At 36.2% G+C, this 20,109-nt stretch overlaps 3 protein-coding genes across 4 annotated transcripts in view; 2 read left to right on the forward strand and 1 right to left on the reverse strand.

Annotated features, from left to right (window-relative positions):
- Positions 1-4,106: 4,106 nt before the first annotated feature.
- Positions 4,107-6,175, forward strand: LOC119789343 (leptin-B-like). The gene is given in 5 exon segments (XM_038294193.1): positions 4,107-4,291; positions 4,919-5,024; positions 5,026-5,090; positions 5,218-5,401; positions 5,536-6,175. Coding segments are annotated over 5 exon segments (855 nt in total). The 3' UTR covers positions 5,851-6,175.
- Positions 6,176-8,803: 2,628 nt separating this feature from the next.
- On the reverse strand, positions 8,804-14,701 carry LOC119789357. 2 transcript variants are annotated; one of them, XM_038294219.1, is made up of 3 exons: positions 14,558-14,701; positions 9,892-10,496; positions 8,804-9,326 (listed from the first exon to the last, which is right to left on the reverse strand). In XM_038294219.1, the coding sequence occupies exons 1-3, from the start codon at positions 14,593-14,595 to the stop codon at positions 8,965-8,967; spliced, it is 1,005 nt and encodes a 334-aa protein (XP_038150147.1). In that variant the 5' UTR covers positions 14,596-14,701; the 3' UTR covers positions 8,804-8,964. The 2 variants fall into 2 exon arrangements, with proteins under 2 accessions (XP_038150147.1, XP_038150148.1); XM_038294220.1 differs by lacking the exon at positions 14,558-14,701 and adding an exon at positions 11,588-11,822.
- Positions 14,702-18,948: 4,247 nt separating this feature from the next.
- The window catches only part of LOC119789361 (proline-rich transmembrane protein 4-like), a 32,681-nt gene continuing 31,520 nt past the window's right edge, over positions 18,949-20,109 (forward strand). The window contains exon 1 of the mRNA XM_038294221.1: positions 18,949-19,057. The gene's annotated coding sequence lies outside the window, so the exon portion shown is untranslated. The remainder of the gene's footprint in view (positions 19,058-20,109) is intronic.

A 20,109-nucleotide genomic window follows, 5' to 3' on the forward strand; every position in this document is an offset into this window, starting at 1 on the left:
AGTACATAAAACATCAGATTTATTTTAAAAAGGAGGTAATTATACATACATATTTTTCATGCACCTTTTTTTGTGTTTTTTGTGTATTTTAGTTGCCATTTAACAAAACCTATTAAGGTTAAGGTTAAGGTTTAATTCATAATCAGTGTTTTGATGTCTGCTCCTGAAAAATAAAAAGGTTATCATAACTGTCCTAATACTCTTGGTAATACTGATGTACTAGATTTGATTTGGTCACTTTTGAAATTGATTTAGTTTATCTTTAAGCCATCAATTTGACCAGAGTCCTTGAATGCTGTATTATTTAGCTATATAAACATTGTTTTTATTTTGCCTTCATACTGTGGTGTTATTTTGTGGTGTCAAATATTGCAACTCAAAATTAAAAAATGTTCCATCTTGCATCTTCAGAATTTAAGTTTAGGAATTAAATCTTAATCTGATGCCAAAGTTGTGAGGGCATACCCAGTGTGAGGATAAATACAGCTAAAGACAAGCAACATTATTGACAATTTATCTGGTCTTTCTTATCTAGTTGATTCACACAACTGCTCCAGAAACAGCAATCAGATTAGTGGGACATCACTGGTAACTATACAGCAGGAAAATAAGTATGAAATATATTACTGTAGCCCAAAGGTATTTCTAATGGGGCTGTTGATATGAAATCCAAACCAGATGAAGATGGAAATTGCTTGTTCCACCAAATAATGTTAAAGAAACCTTTAAGAAGTTCCTGTATTCTGGTTCTGCGGTGGACCATCATTAAAATATAATGAATTGTTCCTTAGACGGAGGTGGACCTTTGCTAAAATAAATCATTAAAATCTGTTCTTAACTTTTCAAGTCATCCTGTGCACAGACAGACAGACAGCCCTAAAAACCTAACCACCATTGTGAAGTAAATAAAGGCTGTTAGGAGTTTTGGGGAAAATGCAATTGGCCTTTCTAAGTATATAAGTTTTTATTATATTAAAGTAGAGGGGCAGTTGGGGGGCCAAAGCTCTACAGCAGGAGGGGCAGTTGCCCTGATTTGCACCCCTCTGGACCTCCCCCTGAATCCAACCACTCCATCTTCAACAAACATGTGAAAAGAAACCTGTGGTTTTGGAAAAGATGCAAGTTTATTCAAAAATTGTCAAATCATTAGCATGTTTCAAGCAAAGAATGTCTAAACAAGGTTATTATACTTTTGGAAAAATTTCCAGTTTATTTTCCTGTAACATTTGTTTTTCTCTAATTCACTGAATTTTCTTTATACTAGTTGTTAAATTAGCTGCTGTTATTTAAATAATACTTAATTTTAGATTAGCTTTAATTAATTGATTCTAGCTTAAGGATTCAAAAAGGTCAAAGTATGGTATTTATTACATCGTGCATATAAATATATAAAACTAGACTCAAGACACCATTTGTTAACACCAACTGGTTAATTTGGAAGTTACTTTAAATAATTTGTGTTGGGAAAAAATATGTTTAGATCAGTTTGAAGGCTTATAAAAAAACATTAAACAAAAACAATGGGTACATATCTCTATTATTCGCAGTTAAAACAAAGGTTTTTATTAATTTTTTGCATTAGTTTGAGGTATCTATGACAACTCATTATGTAGAGACATTGCAGAAACTATTGCAGTTAACTTAAGTATTGTCCAAAACATCGTCTTAAAAAAAAATACACTTGTTTGAAAAATCATACTGATTGCTCTTGATTGTAAAACAGTTTAACATTCCAAATCAAATCACATAATAAAAACACATTCAAACTCATATATTTTCATATATTTTAATAGTAAAAATAACTGTATTTTCACACACACAATGCACAGAGAACTGAAATGACTGGCAATACACAGCTTTATAGCCATAAGAAAAACATCAGTAAGGTTAGGTGGAACAAAAGGCAACAGTTTTCTAGAAAGCATAAATTCTTGAGTCTGGAAGAATGGATGAGGTTTAGGTTTATCCTGTTCCAGAGGGATGGCCACATCAGGGTAAAATAAAGGCAGGTGAACTGATTACCTTATCACGCCTTCAGCTATGAACTGAACTCGCTACAGCTGGTCAGGTCGAGTTTCAACAACATTTTGCACCCAAGGAATTAAGTCAGCTATCTGAATAAATTGAATGAACAGTTTATTCCACCAGTTACCTTTTCACTTCTAACTACACAGGCGTATTCCAAGATTACAATGACAGGATTCAATGTGAGAGAGCAAATAAGAGAACACGAGACATGTTCTCCGAGCGACCACCCCACCACTCCCATGGATGGGCCAACAAAGAAATTAGACCCTTGACCCATTAAGAACCTTTGGGATGTACAGGAAAAGGCTTGACTGGTCAGACTCTCCCATCACCAACACAATATTCTGCTGTAAAAATTATTCAGCAGTTGATGGAAATACATCTTGTGACATAGCAGAAGTTCATTAAAATAATACAACAGTGGTTTCCTAGCAACGGTCGTCTGCTATGTTGACTTACTGGAATTGATCAAAGGATGCCTTCCAATTAATATATCTTCCCAGATACAATTTTTTCCCACACTGAGACAAAGCATTTTCTTGTGCTTCCAACTCTTACAAAACATCAGGTTTAGTTATTGCGTAAGAGAGGTTGGGATTTCGTTTTATGAAAACAGTTATGAAAATAAGGAAATGTTGTGGTTTTTTGTTTTTCGTATAGAGCACTCTAATGATGTTTATTTTAAATGATCAAATCAACTCAAAAGGAAAATAATTAAATTGGTTATGATTGGGACCATGTGGATGAGATCAAATCTTCAAAGTCCACAATTTATAACATTGCCAACATTGAAAGTTACTAAAGCTTTTGCAAAACAATCTGATCTTTTTATATTTTAAGTAATTATCTGAAGTCCTACTGTAGATATCTTATCATTAAGGCAGTTAATGTTGTTGGAAAAATCTGCAAATGTTGCCAAACACTCACATTTCTTAAGAGGTCAGACAAGAATAACTGTCGGCATCTGTCCCGTTTTGGTTTTGTTTTCACTCTAACACTTCTAATCTCTACAAAATGTAAGCTGAATCTTAGAGCAGAGATTGGAAATTTAATAAGCTTCTTCTTCCTACATCTCTTTTTCAAACCATTCAGGTGAGTGTATATGTGCACATCTGAAAAAAAGAACAGTTGGATTTAAGAGTTGATCTAATATTTTGTGTTAACATGGATCAGTTTCATAATAGACACAGGGGGAAATTCACTCAAAAATCAATGGTTTCAAGAGTTACATGATGAATTCAAAAAAGGAAAAAAAAAATCTAAACTTTTTTAGGATTGAGGTTTTATTTATACAACTTTCTCAAAATAGTACAACTGAAATAGTCTTTAAACAAATTTCTAAACAGGGAAATACACTAAAAAAGGTGATTATATATGCCAACAGATACCACAGTACTTTTTCCATATGTAATGACTTAAATCAAGATTAAACCAAAGCATTAAAAACAATAATGGAAAATTATTCAGTTTAAACAAATCTATCTACAAAATACATTTATCCAATGCTGCTGTGTTGTTCATTGAACATATATACAGCGTATTTTAAAAGAAAAGAGAAAACAATAAAAGGGTGCACCTCAAACTAGTACTATGTTGAGATGTGTTTTTTTTTTTTTTCCAGGCTTCGATAGGACTCTAACAGCACCCAAATTCTGACTTGGTGATATTGGTCCAGTTGAGTTTTAAAAAGCTCCACATGTCTACCATAGATAGACATGTCTTGTCCTCATCTCTTTTCACATGATGCCACTGATTCTTTGTCAGACTGCCACATGTAGCAGACAGACTTTACAGTCTTTTTCCGTTGCTCTCAGCCTAATAAAAAGATACTTAATGTAAAGAACCAATATAATGGCTGAATTTTACCTTAGCAAACCCAAGAACTGTCATGATTTTGGCGCTGGCTTGATTACTCATTTCATTCACCTGTCTAGCTCTCCCCCATTTCTCATCACTCCTCATCTGATCCACCAGCTCCTGCTTCTAACTCTTTGGTCCCAACCGTATGCCAGATTATTCTTGAGTCTTTGGTGTAGAAGGTTTTTGTGTCATTACTATAGTGTTCTGCTTGCCTCATCATGACCAGTTTCTGTATTCTGATTTTTGAGCCTGCCTGCCCCAGTCTGATCTATTTGCCTGACCTGTCTTCGGACGCCTGGTGGATTCTTCTGTGGACTGGAAATGCCTCTTTACTTCGACCTGTGGATTATCCTGCCTTCCTTCGTCGATCGGATCTGACCTCCTGTCAGCTCTGCAGCCTTCCGTATCTTGAACTCTCTTGACAGCATCCGCAGCGTCTAGTCAGCCTACCGGCAGCGGCTGGGATCATCCTCTTTCTCTGAGCACGGACTGAACTGTCTAAACAAGTTAGTGACTCACGAGTTCCTAATCATCCTCCATCCGTTTTAGTGATCACTAACCTGTGTTTCTCCCCTATAGACATTCCTGAGATAGATGCCCTGGCTCCTGCTTCTGCAGATCAGTTTGTTTAAATAAACACTTTTAAGTTATTCCACTGTCTATCTTGCCTGAAATCTGGGTCCTGTGTTCTGAGCCTTGACAGAACACCAAACTAAATCAAGCATTATTGGGTTTTCAATATGATGACAGAGGACTTTTTTTCTTCTTACAGATTTCTAGGACCGCTAGTAATACTGTGGGAAAAAAAATTTTTTATACAAAGCATTTCTTTATTACTACCTGATTTAAAACCATTAAAATACCCTTTTTATCATGTAGAGGTGTACAACTTATCCATCACATTTACCTGTATGTTTTCCAGTAAATGACATCTTAATAGGAATTAAACAGGATGTGCGTGGGCCCAAAAAGATTGAGTCAGCACCTGTTCTCATGGTTTCGAGTATGGATTTACTAACTTACCTAGCAGGGTCAAACTCAGGTTTGAGCCAAAGGGGAAGAGAGAGGACGGGAAAAGACCCAGGCAAGACCAGACAGGACTTATGCTGGGGGACGACTATTTAAATGACATCTGTTACAAGGGAAGAGCTATGACTTTCATTCATTGCCACTTAAGGACAAACAGAAGTCAAAATACAAAGGTAAGGAAAAACATATTTTTAGGAAGGAAAAAAAATTTACTTTATTGAACTATATTGAAGTGCTAAAATAATCTAAACATATCATTTTAGTGGCAGTTTATTGAGTTCTTGTTTTATGATGTCTAAGTATGACTTTCTCCATTTCATTTTTCAAGATGTGCATCCCTCTGGCCCTTTTGGTGCTCTCTCTAATCACAGCTCCTGAGTGCACAGCTCTTCCAATTCAGAGCAACTCCATCAGAAATAACATACACATCATTCAAAACATTATTCAGATAACTCTAGTCCACATTAAGAAACTGGCGAATGAGGTATGCACAGTACTTAATGCATCAAATGCTTCTATTGAGTTTCTATGAGCAAGATTTGCTTACCCTTAGAAAAGAGAACCAGAAATCATTGCAACAACATTTTTCTTATATGTTCCTATTTCCCGCCATGGCAGGTAACCTCACGGATAGAAGTATCCACTCCATCCATCAATGGACTGACTGGCATCAGCCTCTACCTTGAGTATTTAGATAATGAACTGCAGAGCCCGTTCACAGATCTCCTGAAGCAGATTCAAGCTGATGTTTCCGGTCTGGACAAAAGAGTGCGCTCTCTCGCCTTAATAATTGACTGTCCCATCCAGGAAAAAACAAGTAGAGAGCCGCCTGTGTATTTGTTCCCTGACAGTCAGCACTATGTGACGTTGGCAAAAGTACAGAACTACCTGGAGAACCTTCTTTTAAATAAGGACAAACTTGAGGTGTGTTGACAAATATGCTTATATTTAACAAAAATGGTGCAATGATGTCAATATTTATATTTTTATGTGTTTTTATAGAGATATTTAACTGCTAAATAAATAAATACTTAAGCCAAAGAGATATTTTATTAGTATAAGCTTTAGGCAGATGGTAACTGCTTTAAAATGCATATGAATTAACGTTACTTTTGTAAGTAGTTCTTATTGAAAACTTATGACACAGTTTTAAGCAGAAGCACTTTAAGGAAAAAAATCTATACAGCCAAGTGCATTTTTTTATTATATTGAAAAAAACATTGATTTGTTAAATGAACTTTTTTTTTTCTTTTCATATTTTGTTACCTCAACAAAACTTTTTTTATATTGAAGTTGTCCAATAAATATATTTAATAGAATTAATTTTTCTTTTTTTGGTTGTTTTTTGTTTACAAAAAAAGTTTTAACCTTCTGCAAAATTATTGCATTTTAAGGAGATCTTATTACTTTACAAAGAGTCATCATAATTATGCAGAACTATATAAATATATATATATATTATAAAGATAAATAAAAAACAGAATATTTAGATTTAGCCGCTAGAACAGTCAATGACAAAATATTTGTCTTGGAAAAGAATGCTATATGAACTGTCTGTATCTTAAGGTTTTAGGGTAAAATGTGACACCCTCTATAAAATAGAAATGTATAATCAGGCAGAACTGGAACACTGAAAATAAAAAATGTTGAGTCTTTGGCCCAAAGGATGAACTTCCATCTATTGATGAGAACCTCGAGATATTGTTGAGAGGCAAATGTGGTTGAAATCCCACCGCTTAAAGTCTATATTCGGGAATATGTATTTATGTAAAAGGTGTCCTTCTTTTTTTCCTTCAGTTTCTTATTTTTTCCTTGATTAAAAAAGAAGAAAGTTCTTAGGCGTTATTGAGGCTAAATAGATCAGTTGTTCTCCAATGACAAACAAGCACATACTTAGAATACTTATTGACATGTTCTTATTTGCTCCCATGATTCCATTTCTGTTTGGAATTTATTCTAAAAAAACAATTTTGAGCATCAGTTTATTTTAGCATGAGACTGTAGGACATCTTTGGAAGCAAATAGTTCAATGTACAAGGGAAAATAAAAAGACTAATACTTTTAATTGAAGAAAAAAAAAACCCTTTCACTTTAAAGCAACATGTGGTTTGGTGTCCAGTAAAGGTAACTATAGCTTCTGTCTGTCATGAAACGAGGACAGATGGACCCAGTACTCAGGACAGACAGTCAGTAGGAAAGTTCAAAAGGTTTATTAAAATAAAACAAAACAAAAGCGGAGCTGTGGCTCGCAGACACTGCAGGCGGGGGGCGGGGCACCGCCCAATCTCAGACACTCTGGTTTAACAGTCCAGACCACGAGTGTCCCCAGTGCTGCAGTCCCAGGGGTGATGCTGGAAGCTGATCCTGGTGAGGGATCCAAAACAGACAGAAACAGGCAGGATCCAGATCAGACAGGAACAGAGACAGGTGGCAGGATCCAGACTTCCAGGCATGCACAGGCTTCCAGGAGGGTTCAGAGTCTTACTGGACCAGAAGCATGACCAGGTGGTCACGCACAGGAGCAGACAGTATCAGGTGCAGATGAGCAGGCTCAGTGGAAGAGGGTAGCCGAGACAGGACGTAGGAACCGGAACTTGAAGCAGGACTTTAAACTGGTCTCCTCCTGGAGCCAGGCTTACTTAGATAAAAACTGAACCTCCCCCCATAATGAGCCAAAAACCCAGAGGACTCCGTGGGGGAGGAACAGTGGACGATCAGGAGACAAGACAAACACAAGAACCCTCTATCCACTGGCAGCTAGGATCCAGGACATGAACCAAATAAAACTGGACAGACTAACAAAACAAAGCAATGATCTGGCACTGAATGCTCAGGCAGAACTGAATATAAACTAGAGGAAACAGGTGAGGGGAATAAATTATAATGAGGTAGGGAAGGAAGAGGGCAGGTGAGAGGAATTACTAATTAAGGGAGAGCAAACAGGCCAGATCATGACACTGTCGTGTTCCCTAAAACTGACCTTTAATTATTAATACGATACCGAAACTTTAGCCATTCATGCTCCTTTGTACAGGAGAGCCTCTGAGACTTGCACTGCTTCTTCAGAGAGCTAAAAGAACCGTTATATAATCTCAACTTTTTGACAACATTTTCTGACACTAGAAACAACAGCAATGCTCAAACTAACAGGAAGTACAACATATCTATTGCTGACTGAGCCATCAGCATAATGTGCCAAGATCCTAAGGATCTTATGGTCTTAAAAACAGGAAAACAAGTTTTGAACACTTCAACATAAGCTTGAATAAAACCAAAGAACAACAGCATATTGTACAGATTACTTCACAACACTGGGTTTTGTAGATGTTCTTTGTCTTGTTCCTTGTTCAAAATAAGGGCTTCATTTTATGTCTCTGCTCATGAAATGTTTTTCATTCAACAAAAGACTGATCTCTGCATTCACCCTAATGCACCAATACTCTCAGCATCTGGTCACTGCATCATTGACCTATTTTATTACTGGCTGATGAAGGCTCCGCCCCAATATACTCACTTCAGTAAACTGGAACAAAACCCTGCAGTATCCTTTCACTGGTTACACCACCAGCCTCCAGCCAACCCTCCTCCACCTCTTCTGCTAACTCAGATCAACCACTATTAATACTTTCAGGTTTAAAATTGCAAAATCTGTCGACAAAAATATCCTATATTGTTATAAAAATAGGCTAAATAAACACAATAGATATTGTTTTTGTCGGAAATCAACCATATCTATATACACAAATATAACTCATGCTTTTTATGAGCAGAGCAATTTTATGCAGAACACCATTATTAATCAGCTACTGATAAAGTAGTTATTGTGCAAAACAAGTGATAAAGTAAGCTTCTAAATACTTCAAATGTAATCTTAATTACAACAGAGTTAAGGAAAATGTTCACAAGTTGGTTTTTCAAATAAAAAACAAACAAACTCAAACTACAACATAAAAGTCGTTCTTGATAAAACTGCGTTCTGCTTTAAATAGGGGTTTATGGTGAGTAAATATAATGAAAATAGTTAAAAGTTAATTATTTCCAGAGAGTTCAAATGTTAGATTGAAGGGAAGGAACAGACAGGGAGTTTAAAAAGTGCTGCAATGTAGAAAGGTAGTCTTCTGGGTGACATCGCAGATGGGCGGCATGTGTGGACTTTTTCCACTTCCTGCTGTCAACAGACACTCCCCTTCGCCTCCAGAAGTCCATCAGTCTTTCCAGGACAGCAGGGCTACACATTGCATCATTTTCACAGAAGAAGAAGAGTGCTGGGGAAGTAACAGGGCTGTTGTAGAAAACCTGGACACCGTTCTCGTATATGTCTGCAGTCTGGGACTTGAACAGCCTGAAGTAGAGCATGGCGGTAGTTTTGATGAAGCCCTCTAAACGGGGCAACAAAGTCTTGCCAAGTCCTGAAAAACAGATAAATGTACACTGTAGCATAAAATTCAAATAAATTACATTGAAGGATGTGTTGTTTTGTGGTTGAGTATTAAACAGTTAAAGAAATTTTAATGCTTTGTAATGAATCATATATTTATACAGAGGATGTAGAATATAACATTTGCAGAGATGAAAGAGAGCTATGAATAATCTACAGAATGTTCATTTATTTTTGGTCTTTAAAAATACACAGTAAATTGCAGTGCTTTTATATTTTCTTTTGTTTATTTGATCAGGCTAAATTTGTAATAAAGGTGCCTTAAAAATTAAAACAAACTGTTGAGCGGTTTTCTGCCTACTATGAACTGTAAATTAAAAACACCTGATGTGTTTACCTAATGGAGCCTTTCCTGGACTAGACAAAAAAAAGGTTGCATAACTAGTGTCCTAAAACAGGAAATAAATAGGAGATCCTACACCTCTAACAAACTGGAGCACTGGGTCAGGAGTTAATTAATTATAGAAAGTTATGACGCACAAAACACAATAGTAACGTGAGCTCTGATACAATTGTGAAGCATCAGTCTCACTCACCTGTCGCCATGTGATCCAGGGAGCCAACTACTAGACTGTCATAAATGTGTCCTATCACTCTGTGGGCCAGGCCAGCGTGCTGCTTTGGTTGCTGAGTAATGTGGGTGAGCAGCTGGGTGAAAGTGAAACCACCAATGGAAGATGCATGAACCAATATGAGCCTGTCTGTGAAAGGAGGCTCCTCTAAAATATTCAAAATCTCCAACCCATAGTTGAGCCCCCATTGAGGCCACAGGAAGTGCATAACACTGCTCTGGACAAGGAGGACATCCATACCACGGTCGAGGTAGAGGTCCCTGTACTTGGCTACGGCCCCAGGTTGGGCACCGAGCCAGGAGAAGAAGAGGAGAAGAGGGCGAGAATGGGAAGCAGCACCTAAATGCTGCTGGGAGGAAATAGCTGTGTGGGAAAGTGTTTCTGAGGACACTGAAGATGAGATGGGGTGCAGATCTTCTGTGGTCGGAGAGTCTTTGGCAACGTACACCGTCTGGTTCTCAGCTGCAGTCATTGGAGTGTAGTAATACATTACACCATTGCAAATTCTTCTGGCTACAAAGCTCTCTGAGTGGACCGGGTCCAAGGGGGTTGCATCATGCCTGAAAAAACTACATAAAAAAAGAGATTTCAGATTTATAGATCAATTATTCTTGTTGTATAAAAAAATAAAGTTTAGACATCTGAAAACATTGGGTTTTGTAACAAAGCTTAAGATAAAACTAGATATCTGTTTCCATAAAGGTAATCCATGATTTTTTTTTAATAATGTCAACATATTTTAATAGAAGAGAACTGAGATAAATTAACCAGATCCCTTTAATCGCAATTTTGCACAACTTCAGTTCTAAAACCTGTAATATTCCTACTTTGGTTAAAATAAAAACAATACAGCACTAAAATTGGCATTTGTCAAAATCTGTACAAAAAAGAAACAAACACATTTTCAACATCAAATTTCCAGTTGGGTTTTATTATCTAAGTAGAAGGGATCTATTTAAGGAAAAATCATAACTTACAGAGAACAACACTGTAAGATCTGATTGCCTAATGTGTAATGAGTTATTAAACAAGAGTTGTTAAGTAAGGAAACCAAGTGGTGTTAAAAGATAAAGTGCTGCAACAGAAGGCTAATTGTCCACATTGTGTTAATACTGTATGCACTGATAAAAAAAGCACAAATATTTCAACAAACCTAAACCTTTTTTCATTAAACTTTGATATGATTTGAGAATATTTGCAGGTTCATTTTCTGTGCCATTTGCTGAAATAAACATAGAAAACTGCCAGATAAAAACCTGTTCACCTATCAAACTGATCATTTAAGCATCCAAAACCGCTGGGTTTGCTGCAGCCTTTGCAAAGACTACAAGACTTCTTTCTGTAAAGGCCTAAAGCTATAGATTAGGGTGTGATATCTCCAAATTCATTAATTTAAAACATATCCAAATCATATTAAATGGAGGTAGCAGATTTCCACTTATAATGAGGCTACTTATACAGGCCTACTATACTTTAACCAGAGATAACTAAACGCTAAAAAGGAAAGGAAGCATTATTTCCATTTATATCTTTATAATAGAGGCTAAATCTAAGGATAGAGGATACTGGAAGGCATTTCTATAAAATTCCAGCGGGTTTTAGGATAATTTATTAGCAACCTGTCTCCTTTTTCCTGAATATATCAAAGCAGGTTTGTTACCTGGTGGAGAGCGCCAGGTTTCCCATGCTGAGAGATTGAAAACGCGTCCTTGTCTGCTTGGTGGTCAGGAAAATTAGCTCGCATGCCTTGCTCAAAACTGCTGCGGTGCAAGCACTGTGGCAACGGATAGCCGAGGATTTAAATGACAACCGCGTGCCCGTGCCAACTCAACGCGCGCCCCGATAAATAAACCCCCATAAAAAAAATACGTGCGCGCGCGCGCTTTACGCGGTGCTCGCTCCCGTCGCCAGAGCTGGATCAAACAGAAGTGCGCATTGCAATATTTCATACAGCAGGCTGTAACGCAAAATAAATATATATTAGATCAAATAAACTTCTACCAAATACCGAACAGCAAAATAAGCGTATTTCAGGCTTTCAAATTATAGTGTAAATCCTCACACAAAGTACATACAACAAAGTCACGCTGACCGCTTTAGTGGGCTAAATAAAGAAACATTATAAGGTCATATTGTGGACAGTTTATCCTGACCTACTAAACATCTACCTGCAATACTCTTTAGTGCCACATGATGGAGCCATGTAACCTATTTGTCTTTATAAACAGAACATTAGGCAGATAAAATATGAGATGTTTACATTCTAGGTTATTTAAAGATCAAATGTTACACTTAAAAAATTAAAGTTTGAACAAGCAACAAAACAAAAATGAAAACTTCCAAAACAATTTATGATAATATAGTCATATTTTCCTTTTGCATAGTTTCAATCTTTAATGTCAACAGGGTGGTAAATGGTGGATTCAGTTAGATTATGTAACATTACATTGTGAGAATCTTTATTTTAGTTGAGTAATGCGTGACATCAATATAATAAAATGTGTTTATAGGATATGTCATACACATGTCAAAGGTTAAATATCCTCCTGCCTACTGATCCTAGAAACAGTATGTATAGCATTACATAAAACAGCTCACTTTTATGTAAGCCATTTTATAAAACAGTCAAACATAATGAAATAACAACCCTAATATTTTGTTGCTCCCTTTTAATATGTCAAAGCATCCCACACCCAGGATGGGGTTAACTCCACTTGAGCTCTGAAGATGTGTTGGGTATCTGGCAACAAGATATCAGAAAAACATTCATTACTTTCCTGCAAATTATGAGGTGGAGCCAAAAAGTCCCAAAGATGTTGGATTGGACTAAGATCTTGGTCATTTAGAGGGTTTGTAAGCCTTTAAGTGACCCTGATTTTTCCGTTTAAGCCTCCTGAAATATTTTTCTATTTTTGGCAGCTCAATCTTTCCTACTCAACCATCAGGTATGACTAAGCAATCTGGACTCTGAAGATGAAGTCTCACAGTTTAATGTACTGTGTATTATGATACATTTCTATAAGCCTTTAAGGCCTTATGTCAAGTAAAATCAACTTCTTTAAGCTTTCTACTATTTTATAATGCAATCTTCAAGAAACTTGTGCAAAAATTGTTACTTTGATTGACTCATGACAAACGCTCCATAGTTCTTCAGTAAGTCCAATCTGAGTGATTGAGGGACAAACAATAAAAAAAAGGTTTTGGAGTAGCGATCTTAAATTGCAGATGTAGATACTGTATTATTGAGATAAAGTAAGGAAACCTACAAGTTCATGCTTTAAGCTCTTCAGTAAGGCAGAATTTAAACAATTTTGCAAAGAGGCTAAATAGTATTAACAGCTATCTAATATACTCATTGGTATTTATCTGAAAAGCTTGATTATGGGTTTTGCAACCAAAAGTTTAAACTTGTTACTCGGTTTAAGGTTTGTTACTGTTTAACACAAAATCATTATATGGAACTGTATTAGTAGTAGTAGTATTTCTGCTTATTATTATAATATACAAATGTAAGCAATTATCTGAATCTAAGCTTGTTAAAATGCAATTGCAAATAAATACTTTTTCAACAGAGAAGTGATATGAGGCAGAGCATGATAATTATGGCTTAAAATTAAGACAAACTAGCTCTTTCAGCAGCTAATCTGCAGAGGGCAGCAACCTCTCTGTTTAGCTAATGGCTAAGTTGCTTTGCTTTGAAGGAAAGCGTTTTTTCTGTGGGATTGTAAGAAAACAACTACATTCCACAAAAAGTTAATACTCATGTAGTTCTAAAGGCATTATTTAAACATATATATTTACCTATGAGTGACTTTGAAAGGCTTTAAGAAAAAGCATAACATCGGACCTTTAACATCTTTAGCGATTTAATTGCAGTGAGTCATTGCTTCAAGCCATTGCAACCAACCTCTATCCTTACAACCCTCCTTTGGACATAACCTGTGCTTGACAACTTAATCATATACATTTGAAATTCTTGAGATGCTCTGACCCATTTCTCTCAGTAACAAGTTAGTTTAACAAATTTCAAATAATTAATTGCATTCTTCTTACACATAAATTTTGATAACTAAATATTTACTTGATCACAAATATATCTAAGTTAAGTGATCAAACATTAGGCATACTGGCTAAACATTGGACTGGGGAGAGTTTCAGGATAAAAACATTATCCGAAAAAAAAAAAAAATGCATGCCTTTGCCAACAAATATGTTTCTAATATTTTTTAGGTTTAAGTATGGCTACTATTTCAACACAAAATAATTATCTAAAAACGGCATTTAATATTTCTTCTCATCCTTGTGAATTATTCATATATATCTGAAATGTAAGCTTGAGTAAAGAGCAAACTAAATACTGTCAGGTAACTATATTTTTTTGGCCAGCTGGAAAAGTTTTTTCAAAGCTCATTTAGACAACATTTGGACACAGCCAGACGGAAAGATTTCTCAACCCCATGAAAACATTCACTTGCCTTTTCTAGGCCATGTTTCTGTACTACTTTTACATCAGCAACCCCTCCCTCTGCTTTATGCCTCTGAATCCCATCTTACATCATTCTTTTAAATAGCCCTCAACCCTCATCCCTGCCAATTTTCTACACACACACCCAACCCCCTCAAAACTCACCATCTAAAGAAAAGAAACAGTGAGGACCACTTCTCCATTTGCTGCCATAGCACCCCATGGCCTTTCCTTTTCGTATTGTTTCAACATGGCCTATATTATCCAAGCAGAAAAAGAAGGTTGGGAGGGATGTGAATGCATAGAAGCAAGAGGGGGAAGAGAGGGGGAAAACTGCCCTCTCCTTTCTATAATGCAGACGGGGTGTGGAAATTCCACTGCAGCTTCCTGCTTTTTCTCCTACTTTTCCTTTATTACTTTCCCCTAGTATCATGTGAACTCCAGACGTTTCATGAGAACAGTGAAATCATAACAAGTTGCAAAGCTCTGCATCACTGAAAGACTTCAGTTACAAGCATGTTTTTGAGGTTAGTCAAAGGAATGTGAACAGCAGATTTGGTAGAGAAAATGTAACCAGTTTCTTTTTTTATCAAGACATGTCATTTCAAACACATATTAAACCAGTTACTAGAATTTCCTTTTCTAGGTCTGGTATATTGCAAAAATCTTAAATATCCTGTCCAATGGTGATGCTGAGAAACTAGTCAATGCATTTGTTACTTCAAGACTGGACTATTGTAATTCTTTAATTCAATTCAATTCAGTTTATTTATATAGCGGCAATTCACAACACAAGTCATCTCAAGGCACTTTACAGTTCAACCAGATCATACAGTCAAATTGATTCAAAGTTTTCTATCTAAGGAAAACCAGTTGATTGCATTGACTCATTGACTCAAATACAATCCCTCACACTAAGCATGCTTGTAGCGACAGTGGAGAGGAAAAACTCCCTTTTAACAGGAAGAAACCTCCAGCAGAACCAGGAAGACTTACTATCAGGAAGTCCACAAACTGTAGTTAAACGACTTCAGCTGATCCAAAATGCTGCAGCCAGAGTTCTGATCAAAATTAAAAGTAGAGATCATATTTCTCCTATCCTAGCTTCTCTTCATTGGCTTCCTGTTATATCAGAGACCTGATTGTTCCTTATATCCCTAACAGAGTACTTTTGTTAGGGATATGTAGGCTTTATTTCGCTTTCAGAGGCGAGCAGACTCCGACATACGGCGGTGCTCTGGGAACCCAGCAGCAGCTTCCTCAGGCCCGATCGCCTTTTGGGGGTTTTCCGCTACTGTTCGTAGCGGCTGGAATTAAATGTTAGCGTTTTTGCAGGTATGTGGTACAAACTGCAAGCAACAGAATTATAAAAGCGAATATATTTTGTCTGCAGGTTTCGACACTTTAAGTTAATTTATGCATTGACAGTTTCAATGGAGTGATCGTAATCTGCATCAGCAGCACTGTCTGTCTCCCTACCAGCTTCTCTGATTGGGTGACATTTCCAACTCCAGCATCAGAAGTTTGTGAAATATTGATCATTTAAGCAAATATTTCCTGGGGAAAATTTGTGCGTTCCAAGGGTGTACATACCAAAAACAGGGCTTACAACCTGTAATTTTTTTTAGCAAAGGTCATACACCTATACGCATGGCTAGATAAAAGCCTGTTTATAACGTATTTTCATAATTTATGTTGATTTCTATATTTCCTCAACCTTTTATCTTAAACCTTTGTGTTTTAAATAAATTCTTATTTTTATAAATTACAGTTTACTTTCAAACACAATTCAAAGACATTAAGTTTTTGTTGATAATGTGTAACACTTCAAAGGCAGAGGCTTGTTGTATTTGAATATCACTTGATTACAAATAAAACTGACTTCCCATTGCGAAGTGACATAATAAACCTTATTGAAAAAATTATTTCAAGTTTTTACACAGTTTTTAAAAGTCCCTTTCATTGAGGAAAAAACAGTTAATTGATATCTAGCTTTGGGAGCAGAATAAAGTTCTATAGCAATATATACACAAAAATATAATTTTTAGTGCAGTAAGCATAAACTTAAAACATTATTTGATCTTTATAATTTATTTATAAAAGGAACAAATTGTACTCAAGACAGGGTCTCTATACAAGGCAGAGCCAAAAAGCTATTGTTGGTGCCCATTGTTGTCTCCATTTTTTTTTTTTTTTAGAGAAACTCTCTTTGACCTCACAGTCACCCATTGTCCTGGACTTTCCGTCAGCTGAGGCCAGCGGCCTGTTCAAGGAGAGAGGACAGTCACACAAATACAACACACTGAATACTTGCTGTCCTAAAGACGCCAACAAGAAAAATATCGAAGAACAAAGCTATTAGCCATATGAGAAGGCGGTGATAGGGATAACATTTAACTGGGTGAGAGGGCGGGTGCACCTTGAGTTGTCACTTAATTTCATACCAATAAAGACACAAATGGCAAACAACAAAGAAGACAGAAAGTCATATCTAAGGGCAGTTTGGAGTAAAAAAGGGTGAAGTACTTATTTAAAAAAAATCACACAAATGCAATGAGAGATCATATTGTGAGAACCTCCCAATTTAATACGGAAGGACCTAAGGACTGGATTATCATCTCTGCCAGTGTTAACAGCCGCTTTCAGTGCAGTCCTTTTCATCAACTAGTGAATAAAGTATTTTACAAACTAATATATAAAAAGTTGTCAAAAGTTTTAACTAAATCAAATAACAAGTACATGAGGATGCAGTACTATGACTGAATTTAAATATTCTTTCATATAAATGTTTGTAACCAAAGAAAAAAATAGCAAGCTAAACATTTCAACTATTCATAATATTGAAAAAATAAAAATGCAGACTGAAATAGATGCACCACTGTTATATCAAAGCTTTCCTTTGGTGCAGTTTATAGCTTATTTATATCCGTCTTAAACTCAGCCCCACCTGTGTCACCAACCCTGTGAAGCGAAGCTTGAAATCTCAGCAAATGGTGTTTAAAAAATGTATAGCATCCTGTCTTGCTTGCTTGTTACCTGCTTTGCTTAAAATAAAAACAACAAAAGAAAAGAATCCCTTATAACAACATATGGGCTGTCTTACTCTCAGACATCAGAATGATGTGATTTAATTATTTGATAAAGCAGTTTAATATATCTGATGAAATATGTTCATAAGGTGCAAATCATTTTTCAATACAATCGTGCTAAAACAAAGCGGATAAGAACAGAAAGGAGAGTCAAGGTGAACCATGCTATCAGTACAATCTCCCCTGAGCTGGTGGGGCCAAGTAAGTCTGTAAGGAGGCTTCAGCAGTGCTGGGAGCGCTCTGGCACTGTTCAGGAAATTATGCTTCCTTACTTCACTGATTGTTTCTATATTTGAAATTCCTGGGTACCATTCACCCACAGATGTTAAGACTATTTTGCTAAAGAGTTTACAGAGTAACATTGTCATTAGAGACAATGCCTCAAACAGTTTAAATTTAGCTGCTTCTTGCATGCTATGTACTTTCTTGATAAATATATTTTATTTATCAAATAATCAAATTTTACATTTAAATAAATTAACAAATGAATAATATTCTGGCATAAAAAGAAAAAAGCTAAATACTAATATTCTTAACCAAATGTATAAAAAGAAAAAAAGGCATAATTTATGGAGATGTCTAATGTGTTCCACAAGAACCACTCCTTGGACCACTGTTATTCAATCTAATGATTTATAATCTGCGTGTTCTAATTATGACATTGTGGTGTATGCAGACAGACCTTTATTAGTAATTACCACAATGCTGAAGGTTTAGCACTGTGGTTAAGTGAAAAATGTTTCTAAAAAAGTCAGTATGGTTTTCTATTAACTGTACAGAAAACAATATAAAGAAAGTAGCTTTTAACTACAGGTTCTTGGAGTTATATTTGACATTACACATTTATTTGAAACTGGGGGGTGTTGTATGTTGGTAAAAGGATACAATTTTATTTCAAAATCTGCTTTACAGACTTAATCAGTGTATGTGTCAATATAAGAAATACCTATTAAAAATTCTTTAAGGTTTTTATTGTGTGTGTATTTCTGAGATGGAAAGCAAGAGGCCTATTATTCTTCTATTCACAAATGCTTAAGCCTTTAAAACAATGTAGATAAACTTTTTTTTCTATTCTTTTTTTTTATTTCTGATGAGTCAGCTCCTCACATACATTGTGCTAAATCAGTAGTATGTGCTGTTGGATATACATTTAGAAAAAAATAAACAGCAGCCTGCAAAGGTCAGCAGTTGTGAGGCTGACAGTGAGTGGTGCATGAATTTGTAGGCTTTGCATTCCAGTTTCAGAAAAGCTTGCCTGCAAAAGCCAATGTTGTCCTAACTGCGTGCTATGGTGTCCATGGTGGTGGGTGATCTTTGATAATGAACAATTTGCTCAGTGAGGTGTGACCGCAGGCATTATGATGGGAGCCGTGCAGTGAGTGAGAGAGATAGACCAACAGGGGGAGCATGAGAGAGAGAGAGGAGAGAGCAAGTGGGAGGGAGGGAGACGGGAACAGTATTCCACACAGTCAAACCCACAGAGGCTCACAAGACTGTCTCGCCTGCAGCACACACACTCTCTCTTTCTATTACATTCCTGGCTGTGGATTCTCCATCTTCCTACGTACATCTGCAGGTAAGCAGCTGACATTTTCTTTTGAAATGACTGTTTCCAGTCATGGATTTTGTAGGCTTGCTTGGAAAGAAATAAAATGCATGAAGTTGAATCATACTAAAGCCTGTAGATGATGACACTTAGGAAGAAAACATAGCAGCAATGATACTGCAGGTAAATAGTCTGACATATTCAAACTCACCATATTTCCTCAAATATGTAAGACATTCATCAGTGTGTTGACATCTAAATTAGAAGGAGTAAGGTGTTTCTGTTAGCTATCGATCAAGGTCTATGAGTGTATTTTACAAAGTGACATTTCTATAAAATCATGGTAACATCTGTCATTTGCATGTATATCAATACTTATATATCCATAACTGCTCATGCCGTTTTTAGTTAAGGATACAGGGAATGTTTACAAGCATGAGCATCCTTTTTTATGTCAGGGGAGCAGGAAACAATCTCTCTAAGATTACTTACATGAAAAATTGGCTATTTAAATTTGAAAGCATATCCTACACTTCTTTAAATGGACAAGAGGAAGGCAAATAGATCTAAAATCTGTGGGATTAGCGCAACATCTCTGGTTTGAGCTGTCGCCATGGCAAAGGCAGCCAGTAGATTGCCTGTGCTAGAGACCATCCTCCAAAGTAAGCATGTTCATTGCATTGAGCAGAGCTTTGATTAAAATAAGCAGCTAACCAAACAAAATGTTAAGCTATATTTTATATTCCATTTTAAAGTGCTGCAATAGAATATATATTAAAATCAGCATAAAATAAAAAAACACCTAGTTCTGAATGGCACTCTGTTGGTGCTTTTGGTGCTGAACCTACAAAATCACATGCCAAAGATTATAAAAGCAAGGAATTAAACATGTTTGTAAATAGAGGGAGTCAGGATGTGGTCTGGTTGTAAAGCTAGTGGAGTTAACTCACCTGCTGCAGTCCAACTTTAAAGCAGCCCTTTTAGAAACAACAGTGTCTTATTTTTCAACTATTTACCAAACAGCCGCTTGCATTAGCATCAATAATGTCCATGGACTATTGACTGCAGCTGGTTGCATAATT

The sequence above is a fragment of the Cyprinodon tularosa genome, unplaced genomic scaffold, assembly GCF_016077235.1.
Source record: "Cyprinodon tularosa strain WSP-4 unplaced genomic scaffold, ASM1607723v1 ctg336, whole genome shotgun sequence".
NCBI classification, from domain to species: Eukaryota; Metazoa; Chordata; class Actinopteri; order Cyprinodontiformes; family Cyprinodontidae; genus Cyprinodon; species Cyprinodon tularosa.

Bases quoted from the DNA above. Each gene is read 5' to 3' on its own strand.
- LOC119789357 (XM_038294219.1), bottom strand. From the start codon at position 14,595: ATGGAGAAGTGGTCCTCACTGTTTCTTTTCTTTAGATG. The intron at 10,497-14,557 runs GTGAGTTTTGAG...TTTTTTATGTAG, and splicing joins CTGTTTCTTTTCTTTAGATG to TTTTTTCAGGCATGATGCAA. The intron at 9,327-9,891 runs GTGAGTGAGACT...TCTGTTTTTCAG, and splicing joins CCTGGATCACATGGCGACAG to GACTTGGCAAGACTTTGTTG.